Source organism: Aotus nancymaae, unplaced genomic scaffold (genome assembly GCF_030222135.1).
Source record: "Aotus nancymaae isolate 86718 unplaced genomic scaffold, 86718_ANA_hifiasm-v0.15.2.pri h1tg000021l, whole genome shotgun sequence".
Lineage (NCBI taxonomy): Eukaryota > Metazoa > Chordata > Mammalia > Primates > Aotidae > Aotus > Aotus nancymaae.
Window position 1 is genome coordinate 8,630,850 of NW_026988433.1, and position 13,377 is coordinate 8,644,226.

The 13,377-nt window shown below is 59.5% G+C and overlaps 1 protein-coding gene across 24 annotated transcripts in view; it reads left to right on the forward strand.

The window, feature by feature from the left end:
• NCOR2 (nuclear receptor corepressor 2) overlaps positions 1–13,377 on the forward strand; it is a 211,703-nt gene that overhangs the window by 75,211 nt on the left and 123,115 nt on the right. For all 24 annotated transcript variants that reach the window (XM_064379585.1, XM_064379594.1, XM_064379584.1 and 21 more), the window contains 2 exons: positions 5,866–5,922; positions 13,199–13,251. In XM_064379585.1, the coding sequence (XP_064235655.1) occupies positions 5,866–5,922; positions 13,199–13,251 (110 nt within the window). The remainder of the gene's footprint in view (positions 1–5,865; positions 5,923–13,198; positions 13,252–13,377) is intronic.

Consider the following 13,377-nt stretch of genomic DNA (forward strand, 5'->3'; position numbering starts at 1 on the left):
CCGCCTCGCCATCCTAACTGCCCCCAGGGCCCAGGGGTTCTTTCACATTGTCCGTTTCAGCCCCATGAGGCTGCTGCACACGTCCCCCCGATCTGCCGCTTTTCCTGCTCATCACACACCCTGGGAGAGCTCTGCACGGGACTTATGGGCATGGGGCTCGGTTTGTAGATGAGGAAGCTGAAGCTCAGGGTCAGCTGCTGCCCTGAGGCACTACTGCAGCCAGCGGAGGAGGGGCTTGGGTGCAGGGCTGCGGGCTTGGGGCTTCTTGGGTGGGTAGGTGCTGCCCCCAGTCTGCAGATGAGGAGGTCAGAATGGCCGAAAAGGGACTAGAATGGGGCTTCCAGGCAGGGGAGCGGCCAGGGAGTGGTCACTGTCAGGGCTGTTTCTCTGCTTTAGAGGAGAGCCGCACGTGGACACGTGTGGTTTGTGTGCCTGTGGCTGCACGTGTGCACATGTGGGTGGATGCATGTGTGGTATGCCTGTTGGATACACGTGTGTGTGTGTGTGGTATGTGTGTTGGATACACATGTGTGTGGTATGTGTGTTGGATACATGTGTGCGTGTGGTATATGTGTTGGATACGTGTGTGTGTGGTATGTGTTGGATACATGTGTGTGTGTGGTATGTGTGTTGGATACATGTGTGTGTGGTATGTGTGTTGGATACATGTGTGTGTGGTATGTGTTGGATACGTGTGTGTGTGGTATGTGTTGGATACGTGTGTGTGGTATGTGCGTTGGATACACGTGTGTGTGGTATGTGTGTTGGATACACGTGTGTGTGTGGTATGTGTGTTGGATACACGTGTATGTGTGGTATGTGTTGGATACATGTGTGTGTGGTATGTGTGTTGGATACATGTGTGTGTGTGGTATGTGTGTTGGATACACGTGTATGTGTGGTATGTGTTGGATACATGTGTGTGTGTGGTATGTGTGTTGGATACACGTGTGTGGTATGTGTTGGATACATGTGTGTGTGTGGTATGTGTGTTGGATACACGTGTGTGTGTGGTATGCCTGTTGGATACGTGTGTGTGTGGTGTGTGTATTGGATACATGTGTGTTGTGTGAGCATACACATGTGCCTTTGAGTGGCTGTGTGCACTTGTAAATGAATACTGAGAGTTGGCTTCTGTGGGACGCACGTTGGTGATGTGTGCATCGATACGGCGCACCTCTGTATGTGTATGCGCATACGTGTGTGTGTGGACCTCTGGATGGCTGTGTGCACGTGTGTGTGTGTGAGTCAGCATGTGGAGCCCGTGGTTATCTGTGCACTTACACATCCATGCATACACATGTGGGTGTGGGTGTGCACGTGTGCAGGTGTACCTGTGGGTGCCGTGTGCACGTGTGCAGGTGTACCTGTGGGTGCCGTGTGCACGTGTGCAGGTGTACCTGTGGGTGCTGTGTGCACGTGTGAACACATTCCTATGTGGATTGGCACGTGTGGGACATGTGTGTAGGTATTGGCATGTCTGTGCCCCTGTGTGCATACACACGTTCACGTGGTTGCAGTTAGACTGTGTGCATGTATGTACAAATGAATGTGTGTGAGCTGGTGTGTGTGGGGCGGGTGTGTCGCCTCATGTCCACTTGGTGTGCCTGTGTGAGTGCCTGTGCGTGCCTTGGCGTATGTGGACACGTGTGTTTGTCTTTGTGCATTCCTAGATCTTGGCATGTGCACTTGGTCACATGGATCTGGTGCTCCCATGCACCCATCTGCACAGGTAACTGAGGACTTGTGTGTCCTAGCACAGCTCCTGGGCTCTTTGGCAACAGGGAGGCCTGGTCACACAGACCCTGGGTCCCTGTAGGAGGGCCATTGCTCGAGTGAGAACCTGCCCTGACCCCTGGTTGCCTGGCGAGAGGCCCTCCGGGGGTGGACGCCACGGGGAGCTGGGCCCCTCATTGGCTTGGTCCCTGGTCCTCCTCTCCGAGCCAGGTGAGATTGGGCAGTGGCTGCTCTCAGACTCGGCCACCTCTCCTCCAGCATCAGCCCCCATCCCCTGCTGTCAGAGCGGAGACCTTGCCCTGAAGGCCAGGCACATGGGAGGTTGTGGGGGCCATCGGGTTTCAATGGGATTGAGAAAGCCCTTTTCCCTTCTCCCCCAGGGTGGGGCTGAGTCCCCTGAATTCCAGCCTCCCAGCCGGCAGGCTTCAGCCCAGCCCCAGGCCCTCCTCTATGCCGGAGCAGCCCCTGGGTTTTGCCACTGCCAGGTGGAGTTGGTTCTGCTCTCACTAGTGTGTCCTGGCGTTCCCTGCCAGCTGGGTCTTGGACCCACACGGGGATGCAGGCAGGAGCTCCTTTGGAGCACTCGCTGTGTGCCAGGTCCAGGGCAGCCAGGGAGCCAGCGTCAGAGGCGGCCCCGGGGGGCGGAGGAGATGTGCAAATACCCGCCGTGGCAGCGTTGGGGTGGGAAGTTCTAGGTGGGAGAGGGTCAGGTGGGAAGGGTCTGGGATTTTGCCTAGAGCTGTGTGGGTTGGTGACCTCCTATCCAGGCATCCTCTCTGAGCCTCTGTTTCCCCATCTGTAAAATGGGGCAGCCCTTGCGCCCCAGAAACAGGTTACTGGGAGACTTGGCAATCCTGGTTGTGGCTCGGAGAGTAGGGAGATTGCCCTCTTCTCCACCTCTGTGCCCCCCACCCCCGTGTCCTTGGAAAGGCCAGGCATGCCAGGGGATGCAACTGCTTCCCACTCGGCCCTGGAGAAAGTGCCCGCTACCCTCCGTCCTGTGCTGGGCACTGCTGGACGACAGCAGCTCAGCGGCACTGGGCCAGCTGCAGCCATGTCGAGAGGGCAGGGTTCTGGGCTGGGACCGGAGAGCCTGGGGGTACGTGAATGCTTTGCCCTAGAGACAGCCTGATCGAGGGAGCCAGCCCAGCCCCATTTCCAGGAGTTAGACCATTCCTGAGTGTCCACTCTGAGCCAGACACTGTTCCAGGCACTGTGGGTGCAGCAGAGAACAGAGCAGGCGCCTTGCTCCTCATGTCCTCATTGGGAGAGACGGCCAATAACATAAACAGTGGGATGCACACCCTTACCCGTGACGGAGTGTGCTGTGAAGACAGCCTGGCGGGGAAAAGAGTGTTCGAGGGAGGTGGTCCGGCCTCCTGTGGGGGATCAGGGAAGGCCTCTCTGGGGAGGGGAGGCTGAGTCAAGACGTGAGCAAGAGGCAGGCGAGAGCATGTGAACATGTGGGGAACAGCATTCCAGGCAGGGAACAGTAGGTGCAAAGGCTCAGATGCAGTAGTGGCTTTCAGTGTGCAGGGGACAGTGAGGGGCCAGCAGAGGTCGAGGGCCCGTGAGGGCTGGGACCCTGTTGACTCTAGCGAGGTGTTTGGATTTGGTGCTCAGGGTGGCAGGAAGTCAGCAGCCGAGGAGGTGAGGGGGAATTTTTGGCATGGGGCTGAATCTGGCCCACATCCACGTTCCCAGCCATGCTGCATTCTGGCAGGTGTCTCCTCTGCATTGAAAGAGGGAAGAGGTGACATTTTGTTCCCTGCAGAACATCCTTGCCAAAGTCCTGGGACACCCCGGGTGAGTGTGGCCAGACAGGAGACGCAGATTGCTGCGGGTTAGAGCGCAGCTAGCTCCCCAGTGTTGAGCAGATGTGTTGAGAAAGGTCAGCCCATCTGGGGACAGGGCCCCACAGGCCCACGCCCCCCAGAAGGCTGACAGGCAGGACCACAGAAGACGGTGGAGCCGGAACAAATCCAACATTGAGAGCAGGAGGTGTGGGGGGCAGGAGGTGAAGGAAACAGCCAGAGAGACAGGAGGACGTGGGGCTCCCTGTGGCTTCAGCAGTTGAAGAAGGGGTCCTCTCTGCTCTCTGGGTGCTAGCTGTGTGGCCGTGGCGTTTCTAGTGGCTTGGCCCTTTCCATTTGGTATCATTCCTTTATATAGATGGACAGTTGCTACTGATCCCCACAGATGATGCACACAAACTCCTATTCGCTCCTCAAAACCCAGCCTATATATCCCTCCTGTTACCTTTCCGGGGGAGTGACTTGTGCCCCACTTTCACACGTACCTTTCTCTGCCTGAGCGCAGTAATCTGCTGTCACTGCTCTTAACCAACTGCCAGTTGTTTGGATTTATTGCAGGCAGGAGCCAGGTGTCATTTTTCCCATGTTTCTGCCCAGTCCCAGTGTTCGGGAGCTGCCCTGCCCCCATGCCACCCCATACCCAGTCCTTCATTGGGCCTGGCTCAGGAGTTCTCCCATCTTGAGGACCCCAGGGCAGACTCTTTCTTGCTTCAAGGGTGTGGCTGGGGCAGTGACTGTCGGGCTGATGTCTGCCCCTGTGTACCGGAAATACTAGTCCCAAGCCTAGGGGTGGCCCTGCAAGGGACCTGGGCCTTGGCTTCCTCTGTCCTGGAGGTCATACGAAGGGCTTCTTCCCTGTGTTGTGTTTCTGTGCCTCAGTTTCACCATCTGTGAAATGGGGATACTCCTGTGTGTGCCTCCCGTGGTGCTTACATGGGATTGAAATGTTAGGAACGCGCGTGTACCCGATGCTTGGCTCATGGCGGGCGCTCGGGGAAGTGATCGGCGCTGTAATCGTTCTCCCCTGCTGTTTGAGCTGAGCGTGAAGGTGGCCGGGAGCATGGTTCTGCTCTCGGTGGGCCGGGCCCTGGGCTCTGGGCGGAGGCAGTCCTGGGTGCCAGCTTGAGCCCACCTAGGTATCCGCTGTCTTTCTCCAGGGGCCGGGAGGGGGAGCGAGCTGGTCTGCCATGCCCTCCTCTCTCTGCTGTAGCCCAGGGAGGCTGGGCCCCTCCGCCCTGCAAGGAGATCTTGGCAAAGTCTGCGTTGAATTTTTGGTGGCATCCGTATTTCCCAGGGCTGGGGGTCACCTCCTTTTGGCCAATCTGGGCTTGGAGTCACTGGGGACGGTTTCAGTATGGTGATGGCGACTTCTGTGGCCTGTCCGTCCAGTCCTTGCCAAATACTGAGTGGCTGGCCTGGTGCAGCTGAATCACAGCAGAGGCTTGCCACGCGCCGGCCTGGGGACACCCATTTGCCAGTGCACACACACTTAGCCTGGTGCAGGGGCACCCAGACCCACCTGAGTTCTGCCCCTGCCCTACGACAAAGCCCTGTGAAGCCACCTTCAGGAGCCCCTCTGCCCCCCGCCTCCCTGCACCCGGGCTGGCCTCTTCTGAACGGGCCCTGGTGGTCCCAGGCTGGGGGCTGGGGGCCAGGCCAGGCACAATGTCTGCCTTCACACCGAGGCCCGGGCGGGGGCTGGAGGTCCAGCCTATTGCTGGAGCGGCCACGGAGCCCGTCACCACATGTTCCTGTTTTCCTAATAAGTCCCCGGTTGTGAGTGGGGAGGAGGCGGGGAGGCCCCGGGGCAGCCCAGAAATAATCACATGATTGTGAAACACTAGAATCCTAGAAAGGGTATCTCTGAGCGCCTCTATCACCCTCCCTCCTCCACCTCCTCCTCCTTCCCTAGCTGGCTGCACTAGCTCTGAGACAGCCCAACCAGCTTCCAGGGCGAGGGAAGGCATCTCAGGGCTGGCAGTGTCGGCTGGGCTGGCTGGGAGCGGTGCCCACGTCGCTGGGCCCTGGGGGAGCGGGGCCCGCCGGGGAGCAGGCTTCAGGGTACCCGGCGCGTTTGCTAAAATCGAAACTTGGCGAACCTGCCAGGGCTGCAGCGGGGGTATTGAGGCCCCTCTGTGTTTTTTCGAGCCTGGGGAGGTTCTGGAGGGGGCCTCGGGCCTCCCTCCTCTGTGCTGAGGAGCAGCAGCATGCTGGGCTGGGCTGGGCAGGTGCCCGCTGCTCTGGGGAGCCTCTATTTATAATCTGTGTTTTTTTTTTTTTTTTTAAATTCCTCCTCTTTGCCGTCACCCTGCAGAAGAAGGCTGAAGCTGCACATCGGATTCTGGAAGGCCTGGGGCCGCAGGTGGAGCTGGTGAGCTGGGGTACAGGGGTGGGGGTTCTGGGGAGGTCAGGGGTGGCGGGAGAGGTGGGCAGGGAGGCGGGAGGGGGCGGGGGAGGAGGAAGTCATCTATTGCCAAGCACTGCCCAGGCAGGGTCCGTGGAGGAGGCAGGAAACCCACCTTCCTGATACGAGGACTACAGATAGCGGGTGGGGCAGGCCTGACTGGGCTGGGTGGGGGTGGGAGTCTGGCAGGGAGCGCCTGAGGGGCCACTTGTGCACTCCTGTGCACGCCCGGAGCCCTGTCGTGTGGGCTGAGAAATCACACACCTGGAGGCCGACGCGTTTGTTCCAGCCCAGCACAGAGTCGGTTCTCTGGGTCACATGATCTCGGTCCACTCCCGGGTGCGCCGTGGCATGGGTGACCCTGAATGGGTCTGTTACCTCTGTGTGCCTCAGCTTCCTCATCTGTAAAATGGGAATCCTAATAGCGCCTGCCCCACTGGGTTCCAGTGACAGGGAGCTGTGTGAATGTTTGTCCAGCATCAGGTGCGGCGCCTGCCTGTGGACGGTTCAGTGCTGGTCATTAGCTATGATGGTGGTGATGATGATGATGATGACCGTCACTAGTGTCCTTTTGCTGTGGGAAGATGCCATGTCAGCAGCAGAGTGGGAAAGCAGGGCCCAGGCCTCCTGGAGTCCCTGGGCTGAGGATGGGTGGATGCAGAAGCCCTAAGCCCCAGAGAACTGGCCAGAGCCCCTGCCTGCCACACAGCCATCTGTGCCCACTGAGCTAGCCAGCATGGCATACAGCTACCCACGTGCCAGATGAGGGAGAGTCTCAGTGCGTGGTGGGCTAGGGTGTGCATGTGAGTCCACCCAGGGTGCAGATAAAGTCTTACGCCTTCGGCCATGTGCCGTGGCTCACACCCAGTACTATGGGAGGCCAAGGCCGGAGGATCGCATGAGGCCAGGAATTTGAGATCAGCCTGGGCAAAATAGCAAGACCTCATCTCTGCAAAAAAATAAAAAATTTATCAGGCGTGGTGGTGCACACCTGTCATCCCAGCTACTTGGGAGGCTGAGGCAGGAGGATCGATTGAGCCGAGGAGTTGGAGGCTTCAGTGAACTATGATCACATCACTGCACCCCAGCCTGGGGAGTAGAGGAAGACCTTGCCTCATAAAGAAACGAAGCAGAAGTCCGACACCTTCAGAGCCTCCGTCTAAACTCAGCTCCACTGCGTGTTTGCCAAGTGGCCCTATGAAAGGGGCTGACCTTCTAGGACCATGGTGCTCTCATCTGTGACAGGCAGAGACTCCAGGGCCTCCTTCCAGGGTCTTCCCAGGGTTAAGGGCAGTGATGCCCGTTCAAGGCTCGCCTGGTACAGCTCCTGCCCCTGTGAAGTGCTCAGTAGAACAATCTGGAGATGAGCTGCTTCCCGTGGAGTTTCTGCAGGCTGCTCAGGTTGACACAAGGAGAGCCCCGCCAAAGCCTTGGGGTCCTGTTGAGGCCACTCAGAAACTGCAAGCCCCAGGCTCCCAGAAGCAGGCAGGAGATGGCAGGGGCTCCTCCAGCTCAGAAGCAGGGCACAGCCGCCCACCTGGCTGCCACTGGCTGGGCTCAGAAGCCTCACCTGGCTCTCCCACCCCTTTAGGGCTCTGCCCCCTCCAGGTACATCCTCGGACCTGGGGGACCTGGGGAGCCTGGGGGCCTGGGGGCCTGGGGGGCCTGGGTGACAGGCTCTAGCCTGGGGTCATGCTTCTCTCAGTGGAAGTGATTTTTGGGGAAGTTTTCAGCAGCAGCGGCCGCTGCTTCCTTGTTTTTCTTTTTATTGTTGTTTTGTAAACAGCTTTATTGACGTACAATTCACACGCATGCCATTCACCCACTTAAAGTGTACAATTCAGTGGGTTTTAGTGTATTCACAGATGTGTGCCACTGTCGCCACGGTCCATTTTAGAACATTTCATCATCTCGAGAAGAGCCCCTTCTGTCTCTATGGATGTGCCTATTCTGGACATTTCCTATAAATGGAATCTTGCAATATACGGTCCTTTGTGTCTGGCTTATCTCACTCCGCATCATGTTTTCGAGGCTCATCCGTGTGGAGCGTGGGTCGTGCCTTCATTCCTTTTTTGTGGCTGAATCCTATCTCACTGCAGGGGCAGGCCACGTGCTGTTTACCCACGCCCCAGCGGGTGGGCATGAGCTTGTTTGCATATTTGGGGCATGGAGAGTAAAGCTGCTGTGAACGTTCGTGTGCTGTTTCCATGTGCGCGTGCGTCTGCCTTTCTCCCGGGCGCGCCTGGGCGTAGAGTTGCTGGATCCTCTCTTAACCCTCTGTTTAGCCCCTTGAGCAACTGCCGAACTGTTTTCCAATGTGGCCGTACCATTTCACGTCCCCACCAGGAAGGTGCCTCTTGCCTCAGTTTCCCCTTTTTTGCCACACGGTGATGGCCGGGTTGGATGCGGTTCCCAACTATTTCCAGATTTCCAGGCTCCCCCCACTCGCCTTTGCTGGGGGGAAGGGCCTGGAGGCCCCCGTGTCTTGGGCCCAAGGGACACGGACAAGGAAGCCCCTGTCTGTGGGCAGCCAGGGGCAGACGGGAGCGGGCGGCTGCTGGTGTCAGAAGCTTTGGAACCCGGGGCCTCATGGTGAATCTTCGCAGGTTCTTTGGAGACAAGGGATGGGGCTGCCCCCTGCTTGGGGATCTCAGAGCAGAGGCTTCCAAGGGCTGATGGTGCAGGAGGCTAAAGGTCTAGTGTCTGGACTCTCGAAGGCCCCTGGCTTGGTGCCAGCCAGTGGAGACAGGGAAGGTGCCTCACAGAGCTGTTGCCATCCTGTTTTCTGGATGAGGCTCGGCGAGGGGAGTGCCTTGTGTGGGCCACACAGCAGGCGATGAGGCGGGGAGGTGTGCTGAGCCCCTGGGGAGCGTCCGGCCAGTTCCACACACATCTGCCAGGCCTGAGTGGCCACAGGCGTCCTCCGAGCAGTGGTGACTCCATGGTGCACCCTCTGCAGGGGCCTGTCTACCACCTGGGTACCAGAAGCCCGGGCCAGGGACAGCCCGAGGACCCAGGAGCCACGGGTCAGGGACGGCCCAAGGACCCAGGAGCCCAGGCCAGGGACGGCCCGAGGACTCAGGAACCACGGGCCAGGGACGGCCCGAGGACCCAGGAGCCACAGGTCCCTGAGTTCAGTGCCCGGGTCTCTTCCCTCTGCAGTTGCAGTTCCAACACCGCTCCCTTCGGCAGGGACGGATACCTGCTGCCTCCCTGGAAGAATTTGCGTTGGGAAGGATGAAAATAGCACCAGAGGCGCTAACCAGGGGTCTGGGGCACCGAGATGGTGGGACACGGCCCCTGTAACCCAGCTGTGGGGACCGGGCCAGGCTGGGAGCGGTGTGGTGGTGGAGGGCGTGCCCAGCGGCGGAGGGCGTGCCCACCAGCCCGACCTCTCTGCCGCTTTGAGTCATTGCTTCCTTCCTGTTCCAAGGCGTTATTTTAAGAAGCTGGTGTCACCAGCGGGTTGAGGGCTGGGGCTGACGCTTCATTTATTGCCAGCTCAGGCCGCCTGGGACTGTGGCTCTTCCTGGTGGCCCCGAGGGCTGGCTTGGAGCCTGAGGGGGCCGCCTCCTCCCTGGCCCCTGCTGCCTTACTTAGTCACCACCATGCCTCATTTCTGCCCGTGCCCTGTGTCTGGCACCTGCTCCCTTTTGCCCTCTTTCTGCCCCCTGAGTGGCTGTGCCTCAGTTTTTAGAGGAAACAGAGGCTGAGCAAGAGAGAGACGGGTGCTGAGAGCCTAGAGCCAGGCCCTGGGGCCTCCTGGGTGCTACCTGTGTTGCCCCAGGCTCCATACTCCTCTGGGCCTCAGGAGGGAGGGAGTGTTCCTCACCTGGATGTGTCCCCCAGGGGTCGTTTCTCCTGGGAGGATGAGGCCTGGGAGTGAGGGGCGGGGGCTGGCCATGTCCCCAGCCTGTGTGGCTGTGGAGGTGCCTCGCGGCCCCACGTGGGGACTCCAGCTGTGCTGGGCTGGGGAGCCGCCAGGGCTTTGTGCAGCCCCTTCTGCAGAGGGTGAGGGGGGAGTTGGGGAGTCCCCTCGGGCCCTGTGTCCCCTCAGCAATGCACCTCCCAGGATGTGTCACTGTCCCTCTCTCCCCCCACCCCCAGCTGAGCTTTCCAAGATGGCTGGCCTCAGCCTGTTGCCATGGTGATGCCCAGCATGGCGGGCAGCTCTGGGCCCGGAGTCTTCCCTCGGCTCCTGAGGTTCAGTCCTTGGGGAGTGGCTGGTACCCCATTTAGAAGCAACAGCAGCCCACAGTACCCTCAGTCCTTCGGGGACTTTGCCGTGTTGGCCCCTCACCCACAGCTGCCTTGAGAAGCAGGGGCTGTGTCCCTGTCTTCTGGGGAGGAGTCCACCAAGTGGAAGTGGAAGTGGCCTCCCTCTCCTGTGGCTTCGGTGGGTTGAAGGCTCAGCAGGCTCCTGCTGCCCCCAGAAGCTAGTCCTGAGTTCCTGCACCCGCCCTATGCCAAAGAAGCACTGTCCCGTCTGCCCACCACTCCCTCCCGGGGTCTGTGTGCTAGGTGCTTCGGGCTGCCAGCCCCTCTCTGGCCCCTTTAGGCTTTTTGCTATCTTTGAAACCAAAAGAAGGCAAACTTCAAATTTCAAAGTCTGAAATTTTCTGGGCTATCCAAAATTCCTGTGAAGTAGGTCCTCTTTGCCCTACACCCATTTTTCAGATGAGGAAGCTGAGGCTGGAGTGTTGAGGGCACCTGTCCAAGCTCACAGCTAGTGAAGGAGGAACCAGCATTTAAATCGGGGCCTGTTTCCAGAACCCGAACCTTTAAGCGATGCCTGCTTGTACCTGGCCTGTATTTGATTGGCATTTGATAGAGAAGATAACGTAGTTGTCCCGGGTTATCGCGTGGGCATCTTCACAGGGCCCCGTGCCATTCCTGAGGTGAGGACCCGCAGCCCTCTGCAGGGAGGCTGCGCCGCACCTTCACTGGGAAGTTCTGCACTGAGTCTGACCGTGGGCCCTCTTGTTCCTCCGTCCACTTCTCTTGTTCAAATCTCCAGGGTCGGGGTGGGGAAACTGCCCCCCGTTCAGGGCTGAGAACGTTGCGGGGGAGCCTGACCCAGTATGGGAAGGAATGGCCCATGCCAGCTGCAGGATGACGTCTCTGTCCCCAGGAGAGTAGCTGAGCAGGAGCCTGGAATTGCCCCAGCCCAGTGGTGAATTCCCTAGGAGGGGATCTGGGGCCACAGGGAGGAAGACTGAGTCGCCAGCTGAGACTGTCTGTGAGGCTCTACAGAGCTGCAGAGGCCCTTCCCTGGGGACGGGCGGGCGGGGGTCTGGGCTTCATTGCTTGAGTATCCCTCTCTGCCGGGGTCATCAGGAGATGTGTGCAGCCCTCTCCCCAGGGAAGAGACTTGTGTGTCCCTTCTGTCACCGCAGCCGCGCCCTGAGCCTGCAGGACTCCTCGCCGCCATCTTTCCCGCTGCAGCTCATCACTCACACTGTACCTGGTGTTCCCGCCATAGTACCCATGGCCACCCCAGGAGGCTCCTGCTGTGTGCGTGGGTGTGTGAGAGGGAGAGGGACGGGAAGAGAGGGAGAGAGACAGACACACAGATGCACACACAGACTCGGGCAGAGAGGGGCAGACTCCTTCCTCCAGTGCTGGAGCTGAGAGGCCGGCTCTCATTCAGGCTCATCTCTTACCAGCTGTGGGCAAATGTCGTCACCTCTTAAGGACTCGATTCTCCCATGTGTACAGCGGGGATGGTCGTGTCAATTACGCAGCGTGGTTACATAGCTACTGCCGGGGAACAAAGCAGCCCCACATTCAGGGGCCTGAAGCGCGTCTGCTTACTGCTGCTCGCCAGTCTGGAGGCGGCTGCGCACTTCTGCAGGTGTGGGCTCAGCTCACGCACCTCGTGGCCGGCGGGGGAGTCGGTGGGCCAGTGGTCTAGCTCAGCCCGGGCTGGGTGGCAGCGTTCTGCTCCTTGTCTCTCTGCCCACTTCCTACAGGCCAGGCTAGGCTTGTTTGTTCTCTTGACAGAGAAGCAGCAGGAACGCAAACTCTCATCTTGAAGCCTCTGCTTTTGCTAAGTGTGCAGCGGTTCCACTGGCCACAGCAAGGTCATGGTGGCTACAGGGTGGTGTGGAAGGTGGGTGCCATTGGCACAGTCATGCACACTGATGACGGCAATGTGACTGGCACCTCGGGGCATTTCAGCCTGCACGTCCTCACCTCAGAGCTTCTCATGCACTGCCTCGTTTCATCTTCACAAGAACCCTATGAGTTTAACCCCATTTTTAGATGAGGAGAAACTGAGGCACAGATGGATTAAGTAACTTCCCAGAGAGACCAGCTAGAAAGTGTCAGAGCCGGGATTTGGACCAGGCTGTGCCCTTGGTTGCTAACCATGATTCTTCCATCGGGGAGGGGACGTGTGGCAGCTGGCTGGGTCCTGCCCCTTCACAGCCACCGCTGTGCTCTCCGCATCTCCGCGTGTGCTCTTTGAAGCTCTGTCCTTGCTACCCGTGGCCCCGTGCGTCTCTCTCTCGCAGCTCGGTGGGATTTGTGGTGTGTCATCGAGCCCTGATCCCCCTAGCCACCTTCTGGTGGTGGGCGGCTCGCTGGCTTCTCCTCGGCCGCTGTGAGCTATGCCATAGGAGCGTCCCCGCGTCCATCTCCTGGACGAGCACCGTGCCCGGGTGCTCCCAGGTGTCTGCATGGCGGTCGGAGGCGGAGGCTTCGGGAGGTGGCTTCTGTCTCTCTGGGGAATGTGTGTGCATACACTCTGGTCCCCCCAGCTGTGTGCCAGCCTTCTGTCACCCCATACCTCACCAACACTTGGCATTATTCACCGTTTTTGTCTTCTGCTGGTTATTGGGGGCAGAGAGGTGTCTTTCGGTGTCGGGACGCGTGTTTCCATGGTGAGCCGGGAAGCCAAGCGGCCCGCCACGTTCGGGTTGACCTCTGGGCTGCATGGGCTCGTCCCAGTGTGCTCTGGGCAGTGGTTCCTTCCAGGCCAGCGCTGCCAATGTCCTGCAGAGCAGCCACGACCACCTGGGTGGGGGTGGTCACGGCACCCACAGCTGTCCCCGAGGACCCAGTTTCATCCTGTTCCTGGCTGGGGCCACTGCTGGGTCCCTGTGTTCCGTTTCATGCTTGGCTGCAGCTGAGCACTCGTCCAGGGGATGGCTTCTCGGAGCCGGGGCCGGGGCTCCTGCCGGTGGGTCTGCGCGGGCGGTGGCCGGCGGGCTCTGACGCGATTCTCTCTCTCCCTCTGCAGCCATTGTACAACCAGCCCTCCGACACCCGGCAGTATCATGAGAACATCAAAATGTGAGTGCTCTCGGGCAGCCGTGCAGACATGGGGGCAGGGTGGGTGGGTGGGTGGGTTCTCAGCGGCCCGCGTGGGACGTGGGCTCTCTGTTCCCATTAGGCACTCCTGGCCAGGGCCAGGCGCTC